At 37.2% G+C, this 21,033-nt stretch overlaps 1 protein-coding gene and 1 non-coding gene across 2 annotated transcripts in view; both read left to right on the top strand.

Moving 5' to 3' along the window:
* The window catches only part of TMEM131 (transmembrane protein 131), a 210,067-nt gene that overhangs the window by 93,345 nt on the left and 95,689 nt on the right, over positions 1 to 21,033 (top strand). Inside the window, exon 5 of the mRNA XM_045077772.1 lies at positions 14,471 to 14,594. Within this exon, the coding sequence (XP_044933707.1) occupies positions 14,471 to 14,594 (124 nt within the window). The remainder of the gene's footprint in view (positions 1 to 14,470; positions 14,595 to 21,033) is intronic.
* LOC123391433 lies at positions 7,385 to 7,519 on the top strand. The gene has a single exon (XR_006606113.1). It is a non-coding gene; the product is annotated as a small nucleolar RNA SNORA42/SNORA80 family (small nucleolar RNA).

Raw genomic sequence — 21,033 nt, 5'->3', positions numbered from 1 at the left:
TTTAGAATAGTCATTGTGTAAGTAAAATTAACTTTTGGGTGTTAGATTTAAAGACCATAATATTTATATGGGAAACATATCACTATCATTTGTGTCTTACAAAATTGGCTTAAGTGTACAATGTTAAGATTGCACGGAACATCACAATAATGTGTCGCCCACAGTCTCCTTCTGTCAAATGCAAGATATTTAATGAAACATGGCACATATTTTGATCTCCATGAAAGAGTTCATTATTTTCTAACTATTAGTGAGTTTTCTGTGTATAGTAAAATTCTCCTGGAATATGTTTGCTCGCTCTAGAGTGGCCCAGAACAGAGACTAATGAACTCCATTCTAAGACAAGGGCATGAGCTATATTTCTGGTGCCACCTGAGGGTAAGGAGAGGAGGTCAGTGTACAGTACCAAAATCATTAGTCTCAAACAGCATTCTTACTTGGAAAGCTTAGCAGTAACCACTCTAGAGAGATCTTGTCAAAAGTTACACCCAGCTGTTTTTTACTTTATAATTTGTTTTTTTGAGAGAGTTTTACAGATTTTATATATCACTTGAGATAAAGATATTTTCAGCTATACAAAATGCCTGAGTAGAAATTGGGAATTTCTGTTCCAAATTTCTGGACTCTTTAAATAATACCCTACCCTGGAAATAGGAGAAATTGAGGTAAGGTCATGAAAGATGCTGGACTGGTGGTTTTAACCTTTTTTTGATCATGGATCTCTTGAGGACTAGATGAAAGCTGTGAACCTTTTTCTTCACCTCTCCAAATGCACACAAAGGCACACAGCTTTGCACCTACAGACAGTGTTGTGCATTCAGGTTAAGGGGTTTTCTGGACATCCCTCTCAAAGTCCATACAGGATTCTTCAGAGGTAATGAAGAATTCCTGTTCTAGGCCACAGGTAATAATAAGTCACCACTACAGAACTTACTGGGATTTTGCTTGTTATACTGGCAGTGCATGTCCACTGTAGTAAACTTAGAAATTACTAATCAGGAGAAAGAAGAAAGTAAGAAATTACTAGCAGTCCTGCCATGCAGAAACATTAACATTGAGCTTTTATCCTTCAGGTCCTTCTTCTGTGCATCGTTATTTATTTATTGAGTCACAAAAAAACACAGTGGTATTTTCTGAACATAAACTGTTGTATAACCTGCTTTCTAAACATAACACATTTTGCATTTTTTCATTCTATTGAATTATCTGTTACTTTCTTTTATGTTATTAGGAAACATCAAATTGAATGGATCTATTTATTGTTTTGTGTTGCTTTAAATGTTTAATTCTTATTATCAGTGTTGAAACTAATGATTTAAATACAGCATGACTTTTCTCAGGAGAGAGTCCTAAGAATGGAGTTGTGGGATGAAGTGATATGCAGAATTTAAAGGTTTTCAGTTAATATTTAAGCTAGGGAATAATTTGGTGTCATGAACAAAGAGAACTGATAGGAATACATGAATTAATGTATGACTAGAGAGGAAATAAATGGGATTTTCTTAAGAGACTGGAACTGAAATCTCATGAGAGAAATTGTGAAAGTTTATTGAAGGTGTGCAAATGGACACGTGAACTCCAGTGCAAGCTGGGCTGGGTAATACAGTGAAGAAAATTATTTGAAGCATAGCATGGGCTCTTATTTACAGCACAGGAAGGGAAGATCGTGAGCAAGTGCTGAAGCTTGATGTCCACAGGCAGGCTCTCAGGGAAGATCCTGAGGAAGCAGAGCAGTTGCAGATACATCTGTTGTTTCAAGTCTCCTAGCTCAGGCAAGGGCTAAGTTCTCTTTGAAAGGGCTTCCAACTAGCTAAGACAAGCTACCTAATCTCTCTTTTAATTAATTTAAAGCCAACTGATTATACCTGCAGAATCCCTTCCCAGCGGCACCAACATTAGTGTCTGAGTGAATAACTGGGAGAAGTTACTGTATGCTACAGAATGTAACTGCCTCCCTTCCATGTTCCAGCTCTCAGGAGAGAGCATCACACATAATCCACCCTAGGCAGTAATGTATGAGGGAATTCTGGGAACTCTAGTTCAGCCCACTCAAGTCGATAGACCACAGAGCTGCCACATGGATGTAAACAGAGAGGTCCCTAAATTTAGAACTTCAACCCTGGAAGATCACAGGCAATGTGATTGGAAGGATTTGCCTAGCCATTTTCGAGCTAAGTTTCTTTTTATTAAAATTGAAAGTAGAAATTCTAGTTCAAAGAAAGTGAGGTTGTGCAAAAGGTGAATTATTGGTAGGTTAGGAAGTAACAGATTGCCAAAGGAAATCACTTCATGAAAGTAAGTGGTCTTTTTAAGCTCTAGCCATGTTGTACCTACTTTGAGTCTCTGCTCTAAAAAGAATTGTATGGATGCTTTCATATAAACAAAAAAAATGAAGAAGAAAGAATAGGTAATGAATGTACTCTTAAGGTAAATTCAATAATTAAGATTTTTGCCATATTCATATTTTTGTCAATTTTAAATCATTTGAAAGCAGACACAATAACATTTTATTCCTATATTCTTCAACACACTTCTGTATGTAAGGACATTCTACATAACTACACTACTGCTATTCATATTGTAAGAAAATTAACAATAATTACAGAATGCCTTTATTCCCTCTGTTTTGGTCAGTACTTCGGTTATTTGGTTCTAAGTGATGGAAATCTGATTGAAACTAGATGAGGCAAAAATGAACCTATCTTGGGAGGGATACTGACTCAGTACTGATGACATCACATGTGAAGAGGGTGCAGAAAGGTTTATTCTACTCACAGAATAAAGCATTCTGGGGAGAGCTTGGTGGGCTCCCAAGCAAGTCTGAAAAATGACCTGAGAGAGCAGAGAGAGGAGACCGGCTTGACTTTTATTGTGGTTGGGGCAGACTTGGAAAGTTTGAACTCATGGCATCTAAGAGCAAGAGTACAGGCTCTCTTATCGGCTTGCCCAGTTGTGGCATATAAAATGAGGGGACGTTATGGGGCTTAAAAACTGTCAGTGATCAAACATCAAAAATGGAATCAGTCTTCATTACTCATGACCTATACTAACCTCTGTCTGCACACTGGTTATTGCTCTAATTGTCTGTTCAGGTGTCTGCTTCCCTTCTAGATCAGGCTGTGAAGAGAATTTATTTATCTTTGTCTCTCTGGCACGTATTTGACACCTAACGCTTATATACAGTACGTTATCTTTAAGTCCAATAAGATTGCCTGTTGATTTCTTCATCTCAATTAAATTAACTTTACATTATCAAGTGTTTTTTGCCAGACTACATTGAACATTTGCTTTACTTTTCTACTTGATCTGGCAGTGCACTGTCTTAATGCCCATGCTATAAATGTTTCATTGACTTGATATGTATAGCAGTAATTTTAGGACTTGAGAAGAATATCCTTAACACTTCATAATATTTTTATCAAAAATTCTAAGTAGACTTATCATTGCTTACTACCTTGACTCATGCACTGAAGTTTTGCTTTATGGTTTTTTTTGGACTATTTCCATACTGCTTGTGGTCTTTTTGCTAAACCAGAAGACACTTATAATTTTAAAACATCCTTTGCAGTATCTGGAAAAACTTACCATTCTAAGTTGCATCTGATGGTCACCCAGGGCTTCCAGAAGAGCTCCAGGCCCTTTAGTGAGGATGCAGCTCTAGGACGTACCCTGGCCCCCTTCTGGACCCCCCTCTGTACTGACTCCTCTCACTACTGTGAGCATCGCTACTGCCCTCTAGAGCTTCTTCCGCAGTAAATAAGTTAACTTTCTTTAAAAATAGGCTTTCTATGTTTTCATCCATTACATTTAAATTTATTCTTTAATTCTACTACTTTCCCGCTCTCCCTTCCCTGCTTTCTCTCTAACGATTAGTTGGTACAATCTGGGCATGACCACCTCCCCCCATCCCTTTGCACCCCTCTTAGTTATTTATGCCAAGGCTGTTAAATATTTTTCTGTTTCCAAAACAACTCCTTTTTTCAGACATTTATTGCAGACTATGAGAGATGCTTTGGATGGAAACTTGGTTTACTGAGTTCTTTGGTTTATGTAATTATTAAGTGCAGGAAATCTTGATTTCAAATCTAAAGCTTAAAATGGAGACCTAATTAATGGCTTAAAAAATGGAAGTTATTGAATAGTCTGTTGCTAAAATCAGAGGTCTTTATTTTCAAGTTAAATTCAGTTCTTGAAAGGTGTTTCTTCTAATCATTTTTTTTATATTCGGATAAAATCAAGTAGGTTCTCTTTTCACTTTTTCAGTTTCTAACTGTTCCACCCCCCAATCTCAAGGCCGTCCCCTCCAATCTCAAGGCCATTCCCTCAGCCCTCAATCTCAAATGTGTATAAGAAGATGCTCGAATTTTGTGGTAATTGAGTGGTACAAAGTACTGCATATTGATTCAGCCCAGTTTCCTGCCAGAAGTTCTGTTTAGTAGAGTGCTGTGTCACTGCCATTCATAAGGTTTGTCTGAGGGTAGCTGCTCAGCCATTTCTGCAGCTGTTTCCTGGCATTGCTTTGTCTTTCTGTGGCATGGGAAACTTGCCACTGACCACAGAATTACAGCTTACTTTCTATGCTCGTCTCTAGTTCATAGCTGCTGCTTGCTAATTCTTTTGCACCTCAGACTCTTCTGGAATATGGGCAGTCAGTAGCTGTGCACAAACAGCACAGAGAACAGCCATATCTTTGATTCTGCTTATTTTATCTATAAATAATTCACTCTCCCCTTTGACCCTTCTTCTGTCTTTGGAGGAGTTGACAGTGGAAACAAACAGAACCAGTGCTGCAGGCCATTTGAAAAATCTGTGTTTTATTTTTAAATCTTACCTGTCTAGCCCTGCAGTCGCACGTGCTGCTTATGGCAAGCAGAATTCTAAGATGGTCCTCCAAATTCCTGGCCCTCCAAGATGCACACACACCTCCCAATCAAACACGAATCTAGATGTTGCCATAAAGGATTTTGGAAATGTAATTAGGGTCCCAAATCAGTTGACCTTTAAGTTAGGGAGATAATCCAGGGCCCTGAGGTGATGTCATGAGCCCTCAACATTTGTCTGTAGCAGTCGTAGACGGAAATGCAGTGATTTCAAGCATGAGAGGTGTTTGATGCAAGGAAGTTTCTTGTGCTACTTTTGGAATTGAAGAGGGCCATATGGCAAGAGGCTGAGAGCAGCCTCAATATCACCAATAACCTGCATGAGCCTGGAAGAGGACTTTGAGCTTGAGTGAGACCTTGAGCACATTACCCAGGTATGCTGGGCCTGGACTTTGGACTTACAGACTTGTAAGATAATAAATGGTTATCGCTTTAAGCCTCTAAGTTTGTGGTAATTTGTTATGTTGCAGAAAATTAATGCACTGCTTATTTATTTACAAGTAAGCAGACATTAGTACTTGGCCAAAGTTTTCATGGTTTAGTGTGACTTTTCTTTCAAGCATCCCACTTTATCATGGATCTGTTCACATCCTCAGGGGAACTGAGGAGAGGGAGGGCCAGGGGAAGCTGTTTATATGAGGTCTGTTCAAAGAGGCCTCCCTCTGCTTCCTGTGGTGTGGACTGCCCAGAGCTACAGGAAGCCTGCTCTGTCTGAGCCCACATAGCTAGAGTAGCCTCCTGACACCCTTCCTGAGATCTTTCTTCTGTTCCTCTTACTCCAGACCTCTTTGAAAAACAGAAGTAGATAACCCTTCTCCTCTGAACAAAAGTTCATTTCTGTAGTGTGTGACCAGGGCCTTTGCTCTTTGATCCCTAGAAAAAAGGGCAAGGCCAGCCTCAGCAGCACTGCACACCAAGCATTCTGATCCACTCCCTGCTTCCAGGCTCCAAATACCTCCAAGCTACTTAATTACCCTGTGGTCACCTCCTGCAGCAGGCCGTCTCCAGTCCTGTCTTCTCGAAGGATTCCCCAGACTACCTGTCCATCTTATACTCTGTCTTCTTTATCTTAACTGAGATTGATTATTACTAAGGCCACAGGAGGGAAAACATTATGTAAGTCAAATTTATAGGGAGGTGAATGACTGTTGCCAGTTCGCTTACAGAACACTTGAATTGTGAAAGAGCGTATTTATTGAAGAAAGCATGTTAGTGGTAAACTTTTAGGATGTAAAGCCATTTTTATTTCTGTGTACTGTTATTCTATGTCTATGTAAAGCTTGAGGAAAAAGAATTTTATCTTCCATGCTATCTTTATACAGCTTCTTCCTACAGCATCGTGCCCCAAATTTGAGGCCCCAGCAGGATGTACACTTAACTACACTACTTTCATGGTCCTGTGACCTCCAGCCTGAGATTGATGAGCCTGGTTAAGGGGTCTAGCTCCTTTTACCAGAGGCAAGAAGGATTCCACTAAGTTTGAAGAGCTTATGAGGGCACTCAGCTTCCTACTTCCTAACTCTAAATGTGTTATTATAAGTCTCTCTCTGGATACCCCTCTGTCCCTGCCTCAGGACGAAGTCCTTGTTCCACCTTTGGGTTTTTTCCCCCCGGTTGGATAGTTAAGCCACAGAAAGATTTTGGACCAAATGGTGGCTGGGCTGTAAGCCATACAGTGATTTTGGACCAGGCTTTTGGTTCCACATCCTTCTGGCTTGTGGCAAGAGGTGGTTAGCATCTGCATTGATGAACTCTCCGAAGGGGAATAAGACTTGGTGTTTAGCCCTTAGAGGTACCAGAAAACATTAACCACAACAAAACTTCATGTCATCATTATAAAGAAATTGTCAATTGATGTGTAAAATAAACCACATCAAAGACCATTATCAAAACCATTAAAATGTGTTGAATATTCCAAAGACTGTGAATAATTCTTTTTTATGTAACTGGTGAACCGTACACAGGTGAACCTGACTTTCCTGTGTGATATGGAAGAAGAGACTGTTACTCCGTTCTAGAAATGACAAAATGTTTAAAATAGTCCAATATCAAACTGTAGATAAAGCTGCAGAAGAACTGAGTAAAGTAGTGGTAAATTAGATTTTGATGTCGATTTAGATAATACAGAATATGAAAATCAGGTGAGATAATGTGACTATATTAAGTCAGTTTAAATACATGAAATCTGACCAACTTCTGACTTTAAGCATTTAAGAAAAAAAAAATCTATGAAATCCTAATGAGGAAGTTAGACAAAAACCTATAAGGAAACAGACTGAAATTTCTACTTGGACAATAAAATGACCTTTGAGTTTATTTTTTGTAATGTTTAATTATATTACTTCCCACCCTAAGTTCTGTAATACTCTATTTCGTGTGGCATTTATTAAAGTACTTTAAGTACTTTTAAAAATGAATTCTTGAGGGATCATATTTAATATATGAGACTCACTCTCACTAAATAAGATTGAGCATTATACAGTTATATAAGAATCAGCTCTAATGCATGGGTTTGGATTTATGGCCGGCTCGTCCTGCTGGGCCTTTCATAGTGCCCCATGCCAGAACAAACTGTGGCCCCAAACCATTGCCTGGCCTCTGTGCCATAGCCTGCAAGCACTAAAGCATGCCGCACAGTGAAAAGAAAAAAAAAAGTATCAACCATAAAAATTAGCCAGCATCATTATAAAGCTGGCTCAAATATAGGCCATCAGCAAATACCTTTTGATTCATTGACCTCAAGTAAACAAGTCACATAGCAAAACCATCTTGACTGAAGAAGTCACTCTAAACAAACGAAAAAACCTCTAAAAGCTTTATTCTAGTTTTATATGATGATGCTTAACAATTGAGGGGTAGTGTTACTTTCCAGAGTATTCTCATTACTTTACCATAATGCTGTCTTTACCTTTTTTCATGAAATACACAGAAAAATGCATGATATATATGTGTGTGTATATATATATATAATGTAGTTTTATATCTGCCACCCCTATAGGTATTATTATATATTCTTAGTTTATGTAATTATTTTTAGTATATGTATTTTAATATATTTTAATATATATATTTAGTATACAAGTATTGTGATATAACTCATTTTTGTCTTTATTGAGATATAGTTGACATGTGACATTGTATAAGTTTAAGGCATACAACATGTTGATTTGATATACTTATATATTGCAAAATGATTACCACTGTAGAGTTAGCTAACACCTTCATCACATCACGTACTTACCACTTCTCTTTTGTTATGAGAATATTGGAGGTTTTAGCAACTTTCAACTATAGAATATAGTATTGACAACTATAATTGCTATGCTGGACATTAGATCCCTAGAACTTACTCATCTTCTAACTAAGAGTTTGTACTCTTTGACCAATGTCTCTGTCTTTCTGCACTCCTCTGCCCCTGGTAACTGTTATTTTAAGTCTCTGTTTCTCTGAGTTCAGCTTTTATACATATAAGTGATGCACAGTGTTTGTCTTTCTCTATCTCACTTCATGTAGCATCATGCCCTCAAGGACCACCATGCTGTTGCAAGTGGCAAGATGTCTTTTCTCATAGCCAAATAATATTTCATTCTGTATATATATACCATATCTTTATCTGTTCAGATGTGTGTGTGTGTGTATATATATATATATATATATATATATATATGCATATGTGTAGAGGCACCTGCATAAGTCAGTTGGTTAACCATCTGACTCATGAGATCAAGCCCCAAGTCGGGCTCCACCCTGGGCATGGAGCCTGCTTAAGATTCTCTCTCTCTCCCCCTCTCCCTCTGTCTCCCACCCCACTCACACACTCTCTCTCTAAAAAAAAGGTTTAATTAAAAAATAAATGCATGTATGTAAATCATGCCTGATACTGATAATTCTAATTCATATTTTCCCAACACAGATCCAAAGTCATAGAGTTCTTCCTCATTTTTCCCATTTTGTGCCTGCATCTCACTGTATACCCCCAAATAATTGGTAGAATATTACCTTTAAATACTTGGTAAAGTTTGCCAGTAGAATGTACTCCTAGACTGGAATTTTGTTTTGGTAAGGTTTTAAATTGTGAATTTAATTTCTTTAATAGTTTTTTGTTTCATTTTAAGTGTGGAGCCCAGTATGGGGCTTCAGCTTAGAACCCTGAGATCAAGACCAGAGCTGAGATCAAGAGTTGGACACTTGGGGTACCTGGGCAGCTCAGCCATTAAGCAGCTGCCTTCAGCTTAGGTCATGATCCCAGGGCCCTGGGATTCAGCCGTGCATCAGGCTCCCTGCTCAGTGGGAAGCCTGCTTCTCCCTCTCCACTCCCCCTGCTTGTGTTCCCTTTCTCGCTGTGTCTCTCTCTGTCAAATAAATAAATAAAATCTTTAAAAATAAAATAAAACCTAGATTAAAAAAAAAAGAAGAGTTGGACACTTAACTGACTGCGCCATCCATGTGCTCCTTTAATAGTTTTATTTTTGTAGTGCTTACATATATTTTTTTTAATTTAGCAGTTTTGGTAAGCTATGTTTTTCCAGGAGTTTGGCAGTTTCAGGATAATTTCCCAACTTACTAACATAAAGTTGCTAATATCATTCTATGATTGTTTTAATACCTGCAGCATCTATAGCTGTAACTCCTGTCATTGCTGATATTGATATTTTGTGCCATCTTTTTTTTCTTTCTCAGTTTTGTCAGGTAGTTATCAACTTACTAGTTTTTTACTCCCAAGATGTGTGAACTTAGGATTTCATAGATCATCTCTATTTTAATGTTTTACTACATTGATTTCCACTCTTATTTTAACATTTCTTTCTTTGGACTTTCTTTAAATTTAATTTGATATTCTTTATCTAATGAATAAATGAAACAAGATGGGATCAGGAGAAGACAAACCATAAGAGACTCTTAATGTCACAAAACAAACAGGGTAGCTGGCGGGTAGGGGGGTAGAGAGAGGGTGATGGGGTTATGGATGTTGGGGAGGGTATGTGCTATGGTGAGTGCTGTAAAGTGTGCAAACCTGGCGATTCACAGACCTGTACCCCTGGGGCTAATAATGCATTCATTATATGTTTATAAAAAATAAAAAATAATTATTAAAAAAAAAGAATAAAGGCAAGAAGAACATATGATCTTGTCAGTAAATACACACACACAAAGAATTTGAACATACATCCTTTCAGGGCGCCAGAGTGGCTCAGTTGGATAAGCAGCTGCCTGCAGCTCAGGTCATGATCTCAGAAGCCTGGGATCAAGTCCTCCATTCAGCTCCCTGCTCAGTGAGGAAGACTCCTCCCTTCTCCCTCTCCCTCTGCCTGCTGCTCCCCCTGCTTGTACTCTCTCTCTCTCTCTCTGTCAAGTAAATAAAATCTTTTTAAAAAAGAAAAAAATCCTTTAGGATAATAACACTCAAAAAACTAAGAATAGAAGAGAATTTCCCTAACCTGATAAAGAACACCTATGAAAGTCCCACAGCTAACATTATATTCATGAAAGACTGAAAAATTCCCCCTACATCAAGAACAGGGCAGTTTCGCAAGAAGAAGGAGCAAAAGATACCCAGACTGGAAAGGAAAAAGGAAGACCATCTCTATTTTTGGATGTTGTACTCTTATATATGGACAATTAAAAGCAATCCACTTAAAAAAATTAGAATAAGTGAGTTCAGCAGGGTTACAGGATATAAGATCAGTATGCAAAGTAAATTATATTTCTATACACTAGTAATGAGCAATTTAAAAATAAGAAAACAGTTCCATTTGTAGTAACTCAAAAAGAGTAAAATACTTAGATATAAATTTAACAGAAGTAATACAAGACCTGTATACTAAAAACAACAAACCATTGTCAAAAGAAATTAAAGAACTAAATAAATGGAAGCCATTTTTTTATTCATAGATCAGAAGATACAAATAAAGATGGCGATACTCCCTAAAGTGATCTATGAATTTAGCACAAATCCCAACTGACATTTTTCTAGAAATGGACAAGCTGACCTTAAAATTCACATGAAATAAGAGGGAACCAGAGTAGCCATTGTTTTAAAAGGAGACCAACAGGAGAGAACTTCCAGTGCCCAATATCAGAAGCTTTCTTTTTTTTTTTTTTTTAAGATTTTATTTATTTATTTGACAGACAGCGATCACAAGTAGGCAGAGAGGCAGGCAGAGAGAGAGGAGGAAGCAGGCTCCCCTCTGAGCAGAGAGCCCTATGCGGGGCTTGATGCCAGGACCCCAGGATCATGACCTGAGCCGAAAGCAGAGGCTTTAACCCACTGAGCCACTCAGGCGCTCCCCAATATCAGAAACTTTCTTGACTAAGCTTTAGTCAAGACACTATGACACTGCCGTAAGGAAATACATAAATAAATGGAATAAAATTTAGATCCCAGAAATAGAACTTCACATTTATTGCCGATTGATTTTGATAAGGATGCCAAAACAATTAAGTAGATATAGTCTTTGCAACAAATGGTGCTGGGACAATTGATATCCACATTGTATAAGGAACTCTTGCAATGCCTTTAATTTTACTCTGTGTTTAATTAAGTACAGGGTTTCCTTATCTCTCCTGTTGACACTTCATAAACCCTTTCAATTAAGAATTAGTTTATATTTGAAGTGCCTGGGTGGCACAATCAGTTAAGCCTCCCACTCTTGGTTTGTGCTCAGGTCACAATCTCAGGTCATGAGATCAAGCTCTGGGTTGGGCTGCTTGCTGAGTGCAGCCTGCTAAAGTTTCTCTTCTCTCCTTCTGCTTCCGCCCACCCCATGCATGTGCATGCACTCTCAAGTCTTAAAAGAAAAAGAATTAGTTTGCCTTTTTAAAGTTTGGATTTTACCCATTCATTTTATCCACACTCTAAATATTACTAAATATTCTTCTAAATATTACCATTTCTAGTTGTGCCGTATCTATCTGCTTCTCTCTTTTTTTAAGCTCTTTTGAAATATTCTAAATATATATCTGCATTTTCTTGCTGAATTCTCAACTAACTTGTCTGATCTTCCAAGTCACTAATAGTTTTTGATCCACCTTTATACATTGTATTTTTTTTTAAGATTTTATTTATTTATTTGAGAGAGAGACAGCATGAGCAAGGAGAAGGTCAGAGAGCGAAGCAGACTCCCGATGGAGCTGGGATCCTGATGTGGGACTCGATCCCGTGATTCCAGGATCATGACCCGAGCCGAAGGCAGTCCAACCAACTGAGCCACCCAGGTGTCCCTATACATTGTATTTTTATACTAATATTTTCTTTTTTCTATATGGTTTTTTACCTCCTTTTACTAATGTCTTGCCATATCTCCTTAAATATATCACATTGTGCTTATTTTTAGTTCTTGGTTCAACTTTTCCAACTTCAAGTGCGTATTATTCAGAACTTACCAAGTTATATATATACTATGACCACAACCAGCCCCAAAGTCTTAGTGGGATATAGACTAATCAGCACGCCTATCTGAGAAATGCCATTTCTTGGAACAATGTACAAGAGCAAAGAGTAAAAGATAACTTTTAAAATTTAATGTTATATGTCACTTTTGCTTACATTTCACTGGCCAAAGAAAATCTTACAGGCAAGCCTAATGTTAAAGTGGAGAAGTATAATCCTCTCACAGGTTCTGTCAGCAGATTGGGAACATTACAGTTTACCACAACATGGTATATTTTCTGATTGATTATACCCCTTACAGATCATGTTATTTTGATGTGTGAACTTAAAAAGAGTTCCGCTTGCATTCATCTTGTAATGCATATTGAGGAAAGGCAGAATACCACACCTTTTGGTTCTTGTCTCCTGTGAATTAAAGAAGGAAGATGATCCCCAAGGAAGGAGGATCCAGTTCCACACTCACATATGTGTAAAAACTGTTATTTGTCCTGTATTGGCCACCACTCTGTCTGACAGGCAGAAGCATCTGTATGGAGGTGTCTTCCTAAACTGTAATCAAACAGTCTTGGTCTTTGGAGGACCAAAGAGAGGACTTAGAGGTTGGTATGCTCCAGGGTAGTTGATTATCAGCTTCTTATCTCTGTAAGGCCCACCCTCTGCTGTTCTAGTTTGAGGGCACAGGGTCCGATTGTCCCAAGACAAGCAGGGAAGGAAATGGAGAATGAAATTTTGAAGACTTCCTATCCCCTAGCCTCTCATTGTCAGCTTAGACTGTTTTTTGTCCCTTGCTTTTTCCCCACTTTCCAGTTCAAGGCAACCTTTTGTTCCCCCAAGGGTTTCTTACTGTTTCTTAGTTAATACTTGGGATCAGTACCTTTCTCTAGCTTCTACATTTTTCCAGCATTGTTTGTGTATGTATGGGGATGGTGTGCTTGAGGAGAGCAGTAGCAGCAATAAAATAAAAATGTGGACCATAATGGTTGCCTGAGGAGAGGACCTTGTGAAAGAAACTGTATTTGAATTAGAAAATGAGAATTTGGATTGGCATAGAGGATAGAGAGGAAAACACAGAACAAAGAAATAGGTAAAGGCATGAGGGCCTGGCATATGAGACCAGCCTGAGCCAGGTTGGAAAGCTGTGAAAACATAAGGCATTAGTTTCTTGTTTAGGTTGATTGATGTCAGGTTGAGGAGAACCTTCATTTCCACTGGTGAGGGGTGTGGGGGGATGCAGCTCACCCACGAACCCTCTTACCAAGTGCCTGTGCTAGATAATATGGAGACCACACGGTGCATATATAATGTAACCTTTGTCCAAAGTAGTACTGATAATCTTGTTGAGGAAGTAAGACTGGTGCCAATTAAATGATTAGAGAGCATAGAAGAAGTGTAATTTTTATGCAGAATTCTCTAATGCTGTATGAGTCCGGAGGCCTGTACAACTAAGATTAGCTGTGTACGTACTTAATGGACTACATAACTGGGGAGATTTCACTTTTGAGACAAACTATAATGTGGATGCCAAGGAGAACATTAAAATGCATTGTGGATATCAGACCACTCAGTTTGTGGTTTATGTTATTCCTATGAGAGGAGACAATTTAGTATAATGGGTTAGAACATGGACTAAAGCCAGGTGGCCTGGATTCAAACTTAGATTCCAAGTGTGACTTTGGATAAGTTAAATAACTTTTCTGTGCCTCAGTGTCCTCATTTATAAAATGAGGACAATAATACCCCCTAACTCATAAAGCAGATCTGCTCATATAACTTTGCCACTCAGTTTCTCCTAAACTGAAGAGTGTGTATCAGTGGAATTTGGGGAGAAGAGAACATGATTCAGAATTAGTAGGAAAGCAGGGCAGTATTACAGAAAGCAATGAAAGGATCTGACCATTTTGTTTCCTGCCTGCTTCCTCACTAGACTGTAAGCTTCCTTCAGGCAGAGATTTGCTTCATCATATCCCAGCTCCTGGCTCAGTATGTGACATAAAATTGGCACTTCTATACATTTGCTGAATGCATTTTCATTTGTAATTTTAAATATAAACCAATTTAATAAATTGTTTATATGTTTGGATGTATATTTGTCTAATGGTTTTGATATTTAATTTTTAACAACTAGGAATCTATGAAGTATTTGTGACAGGTTTTTATTGTTGTGTTTTTTGTTTTTTGTTTTTTGTTTTTGCTTTTACAGGCCAGTTGGAATGCCAAAAATGGAAAAAGTTTACTTACATAATCCTAGTTCTGAAGAAACTATTACTTTAGTATCAATATCTGCTACAACATCACATTTTCATGCATCATTTTTTCAAAATAGGGTAAGTATTTCTACAATAAATGTTTCCCTTAAGTTTGAAATAATAATAAGTCCAGTGGGCTCTTTGCTCAGAGTATCATAAAGCTATTAATACGTCAGCTGTGCTGAGTCCTTGACTGGAAACTCAGGGAAAATCCACTTCCCAACTCATTGAAATTTTTGGCAGAATTCAGTTCCTATGCTTATAGAATTGAGGTCCCCATTTCATTGCTGTCTCTTGGCCAGGGACCTCTCTCATTTCCCTAGGGTGCCCACATTGCTTGTCACCACCCTCAGGCCAGGAGTAATGCATCATATCTCCCTCATGCTTCAGGTTTCTTTGGCTTCCTCTTCTGCCACCAGTGGAGAAAATTCTGCCTTAATCGTATCATCAGACCAGGACTACCTGGATAGTCTCCTTTTTGATGAACTAACTAGTTAGTGTCAACTAACTAAATTTTTGATGAACTAACTAGTTAGTTAGTGTCAACTAACTAAAATGACCTCAGTTACATTTGCAAATTCCCCTTTATTGTGTAATATAAATAACCAAAGGTGTGATATCTCCTCGTAGTCATAATCTCAGAGATTAGGGCAGGAAATTTGGGGGCTGTTTTAGAGTTCTGTCTATTACAAGTATCCTCTGAAATTTAATTTTATAATCATTTTTGTAGATAGTATGCAAACTTGTAATTTAAAAAATATATATTTGACTGAAAACTTGAGCCTTCAAAAAAATTTTGAATTTGAGACAGTGCACACATTAAGCTTTAACAGATAGGCTGCTAAAATAACTAATAGATGAGCTTCCAAAAAAGCTAAATAACAAGCATCAGAGGGAGATAAGTGAGTGGAACTTAATTTCATCTTCCCAGAGTTTCCACTGACTCCTTTGAAGAGATAGGACCGAATAAAAAGGATCTTTTTTTAAAGTAGCTAAAATTATAGAATTTATTTAGATATTACATTTCTCCTTTCAAAATCCTATTTCATCATACGTTGTTCTTAGCTAGCAACTTCTGGAGTAAGGAATTTTGGCTTTTTTAAATTTCAAAGTATTAGCAGGGAAATGATGAGTTAGCATGTTACTTTCAGTAATAAAAATTTTATTTTTGTGGTTCTCATGGAAGTAGTCCCTTTTTCGAAGGTATTTCTTAAATTTCCCTGAAGTTATTTTTTTGTTGTTACTTAAAAGATGTTTTCAGAGCTTTTAAAACATGCTGATGTTCTCAAATAATAGAGTGACTGTGCTGGGGAGAGATTTACATATTCATCTAGTCCAGTATCCTCATTATACAAAGGAAGACAGAGCTCAATTTCAGAAGGGTTTGCCCCTGTCATGCAGTTAATGATAAGACCCAAGATGAGTGTCTATGTGTTCTATTGGCCTACCCAGCAATTTGTATCATATTAGGCTATGAGATGTATATGCTACCACCTGTGTATAGAGGTGCACTTATGTGTAAATGTAACCACCCAACTTCCGGGAATGGCCAATGTGCAGAGACTTGTTTGTTGAGTTAAAGAGCAAAATAGTGAAGTGAAAATGGAAACAGCTTAAAAATAGTTCACAACAGCAGTACGGATTTTATTTTTAACTCGTTAACATTCTCTGCTAATTCAAGCAATGTTTTCTTGTTTCAAAATGCCTGAGCTTCACCCTTGTTAAAGGCCAGGGTTTTCACTTTTTTCATGTTTCTATCATAAGACAAAGACTAGACCAAGAATAACAAATAAAGATTGCTTACAGGGACCATATAAATAATGTAAATGAGAGAAGTGGGCCACGTGGAATGAGGGTGACTGGAGAACATGTGGCCAGTCTAAAGGGATCAGCCAGCACTCAGGTCCAGCCAGTGGTTAACCAGGTGGGAATGTAAGCCCATCCATGGTTCTTCTTATGTTCCAAAAAGAATCAGAAGGAGGAATTTTATATGATATCTTCCAGCTTTTACACATTGAAAATGTATTCAGTTTTAAAAAGACAGATGGTGTAGACCAAACGAAACAAACTAACGGCCACTAGCTTGACATTTCCAAACTAGACTCTCCCAGGACTTATTTCTACACATGAATTTTATGCAGAGAGAAGTGTTTTTCTGAAAATTCCTCAAAAGATAAAGTAAATCTGTATGTTAGTCAAAGGATAAGTTAAAAATCATACTTGTTTTCCATTGTCAGGAGGTGAAATTAAACAAAAATTATCTATACCTACCAAAATCTACAGCTGAATCACCTAGATTTAGTTTCAGAAGAAGATAGCCAAAGTCTATGCTGTCTTCTCTTTCTTCTTCTTCTTCTTGGTTTCCATCTTAATTTCCTGAAGTAAGGTGTGGACTCCAGCAGCCGAATAATGGAGGGGAGAAATGGAATGAATTCTTGGGGGGAAGAAATAACCTTATTTCCCCTTTACTTCAATGTTATGCCTGCATTAAGAGCCTTTGGTGAAAGATGAAAAGAGTCTTCTCATGTCCAGGAGGGCAGACCCTTTCTGAAATTTCAAAATTTCTGGTCAGATCTTACATCCTTGAAAATAGAACATTTCCTATAACTCACTTAAGTTTTCAGTTATTTACCAGTATCATCTCTATATTAACTAACCAATAGGAAATAGAGAAAAGAGTAGTTATTTTTCTAAAAGGCCAGGTTTTATATAACCATTTAATAACCCACAGGCAAATAGCCCCCTTAGTAAGGTCTTTTTTTAACCTGAAAATCAAGAAGAATAAGGGTAGTGAAGAATGTGGTTGTGTGACAATTTGTTTTTCTGTATGTGACTTCCAATAATTAATTATATTACTTGTTATTACCTGTTAATTAACTATAATTGTCTAGTTAATTATACTTACGATTTAAAATTCCATAATATGGGTGCCAGGGTGGCTCAGTGGGTTGGGCCACTGCCTTCGGCTCGGGTCGTGATCTCGGGGTCCTGGGATCGAGTCCCACGTCGGGCTCTCTGCTCAGCAGGGAGCCTGCTTCCTCCTCTCTCTCTGCCTACTTGTGATCTCTCTCTGTCAAATAAATAAATAAAAGCTTTAAAATAAATAAATAAATTTTAAAAATTCCATAATATTATTACCACAATTTAGACCTATCCATCTTTCATGACTATATTGTATATTGGCCATAAAACATGTAATACTAAAAAGAAACATGTAATACATGTTTTGTATCAAAGAATACAGATTTTTTTAATACTGTATATAATAGTCTAATTTGGATTATGGTAAGAATTATAAAAAGGTAGTCCCTTACAGACATAGGTAAGCAACACAAATTATTTTTTCCTTGATTGTCTAGAACCTTTTGATTGATTAAATTTTCACATAATTTGAAGATTAAGAAAACATTGTTTCAATCTCAGACTAAAAATGTTTTAGCCCACATATTTTACTATTCCTAATATAATCTCTTCTCATGGGTTGAAGGTCTTAATGAATTTTTTATCTAATGAATGATTTTATATAACTCATTTAGCACAATGCCCTCAGGGTCCATCCATATTGTTACAATGGCAGAATTTCCTTTTTTCTCATGGCTGAATAATATTCCATGGGGGGAATGTTTGTGTGTATATCATATCATTTTTTCCTATTTACCTGTTGATAGACATTTGGCTATTGTGAATGATGGTGCAGTAAACATGGGAGTGCTTATATCTCTTCACTATCCTGTTTTCATTTCCTTTGGATAAATACCCAGAAGTAGGATTGCCAGATCATATGGTTGTTCTTGTTTTTAATTTTTTGAGGAACCTCCATATTGTTTTGAACCAATTTACATTCCCACCAACAGTGTACAGGATTCCCTTATGTCCACATCTCATCAACACTTGTTTTCTCAATGATAGCCATTCTAACAGTTATGGAGTGATACCTGTGATTTTCATTTGCATTTCCCTGATGATTAGAATTGTTGAACTTCTTTCTGTATACCTGTTGGCTATGTCTTCTTTGGGAAAATATCTGTTCAGTTACTCTGCCCATTTTACTTATTTTATTGTGTTATGTTAGTCACCATACAGTACATCATTTTTGATGTAGTGTTCCATTCATTGTTTGCTTATAAACACCCAGTGCTCCATCCATGCCCTCCTTAATTCCCATCACCAGGCTTACCCATTCTCCCACCCACTATCTTCTAAAACCCTCAGTTTGTTTCCCAGAGTCCGTCGTCTCTCATGGGTCATCTCCCACTCCAATTTCTCTCCCTTCAATTTTCCCTTCTCCTGTTGTCCTCCATGCTATTCCTTATGCTCCACAAATAAGTGAAACCATATAATAATTGACTTTCTCTGTTTGACTTATTTCACTTAGATAATGTCCTCCAGTCCCATCCATGTTGATACAAAAGTTGGGGTATTCATCTTTTCTGTTGGCTGAGTAATAGTCCATTGTTTATATGGGCCACATCTTCTTTATCCATTCATCTGTTGAAGGGCATCTTGGCTCTTTTCCACATTTTGGCTATTGTGGACTTTATTGCTGTGAACATTGGGGTTCGTTTGGCCCTTCTTTTCACTACAATCTGTATCTTTGGGGTAAGAACCCAATAGTGCAATTGTTGGGTCATAGGGTAGCTCTATTTTTAATTTTTTGAGGAACCTCCACACTCTTTTCCAAAGTGGCTGCACCAGTTTGCATTTCTACCAACAGTGTAAGAAGGTTCCCCTTTCTCTACAACTTCTCCAACATTTGTTGTTTCTTGACTTCTTGATTCTTGACATTCTAACTGGTATAAGGTGGTATTTCAGTGTGATTTTGATTTGAATTTCCCTGACATCTAATGATGATGAACGCTTTTTCACATGTCTGTTAGCCATTTGTATGTCTTCTTTGGAGAATTGTCTGCTCATGTCATCTAACCATTTTTTAACTTGATTATCTGTTTTTTGGGTGGTGAGTTTGAGAAGTTCTTTATAGATCTTGGATATCAGCCCTTTGTCTGTAGTGTCATTTGCTAATATCTTCTCCCATTCCGAGGTTTGCCTCTTAGTTTTGTTGACTATTTCCTTTGCTGTGCAGAAACGTTTTATTTTGATGAAGTCCCCAAAATTCATTTTCACTTTTGTTTCCTTTGCCTTTGGAGACGTGTCTTGAAAGAAGTTGCTGTGGTTGATGTTGAAGAGGTTACTGCCTATGTTCTCCCCTAGGATTTTGATAGAATCCTGTCTCACATTGAGGTCTTTCATCCATTTCGAGTTTATCTTTGTGTATGGTGTAAGAGAATGGCCCCGCTTCATTCTTCTGTATATAGCTGTCCAATTTTCCCAGCACCATTTATTGAAGAGACTATCTTTGTTCCTTTGGATATTTTTACCTACTCTGTTGGAGATTAGTTGAGAGTCCATATCTGGGCTCCCTATTTTGTTCCATTGGTCTGTGTGTCTGTTTTTGTGCCAGTATCATGCTGTCTTAGTGCTCACAGCTCTGTAATATAGCTTGAAATCAAACAACATGATGTCCCCAACTTTGTTTTACTTTTTCAACATTTCCTTGGTGATTAGGAGTCTTTTCTGGTTCCATATGAATTTTAGGATTGTTTTATCTATTTTTGTAAAAAAAATATGCCTTTGGGTCATTGATAGGGATTACCTTGACTCTATAGGTGACTTTAGGTAGTATGGACATTTTAACAGACAGTTATCAGTGATTCTTCCAATCAGTGAACATGGCCTACCTTCCCATTTGTTTGTGTCTTCTTCAGTTTCTTTCATCAAGGTTTTGTAGTTTTCCTAACACAGGCATACCTCAGATATTACGGGTTTGATTCCAGATCACTACAGTAAAGTGACTATCACAATGAAATTATTTTTTTTAGTTTTCCAGGGCACATAAAATTTATGTTTACAATGTACTGTAGTTTTTTAAGTGTGCAGTATCATTATGTCTTAAAAAAAAAAAACAATGCATATACCTTTATCACTAAAAAATGCCAAACATTATTTGAGTTTTTGGTGAGTCATGATCACTAATCACATATCACCATAACAAATATAATAATGAGAAAGTTTGAAATATTGCAGGGATTACCAAAATGTGACATAGAGACATAAAGTGAGCAAATGCCATTGAAAAAAATTACACTGATAGACTTGTAGGTTGCCATATACCCTTCAATTTGTTTAAAAAAAAAAAGTATCTGTGGAGTGCAATGAAGTGGAGCACAATAAAATGAGGTTCACCTATACAATCTTTCACCTCCTTGGTTAAATTTATTCCCAAGTATTTTTTTTATGCCACTTGAACAGGATAGTTTTATTTCTTTCTTTTTCAAATGTTTAGTTGTTAGTTTATACCAACACAACTGATTTCTGTATGTTGATTTTATATCCTGCAAATATACTGAATTTGTTTATTAATTCCAACAGTTTTTTGGTTGAGTCTTTATTTGGGGTTTTCTCTGTATAAAATCAGATCATCTGCAAATATGACAATTTTACTTCTTCCTTTCTGATT

The sequence above is a fragment of the Mustela putorius genome, unplaced genomic scaffold (genome assembly GCF_011764305.1).
Source record: "Mustela putorius furo isolate JIRA1106 unplaced genomic scaffold, ASM1176430v1.1 tig00000224_pilon_pilon_pilon, whole genome shotgun sequence".
Taxonomy (NCBI): domain Eukaryota; kingdom Metazoa; phylum Chordata; class Mammalia; order Carnivora; family Mustelidae; genus Mustela; species Mustela putorius.
Note: the sequence above shows the minus strand (reverse complement) of the source record. Positions and strands in the feature narration are given on the sequence as shown.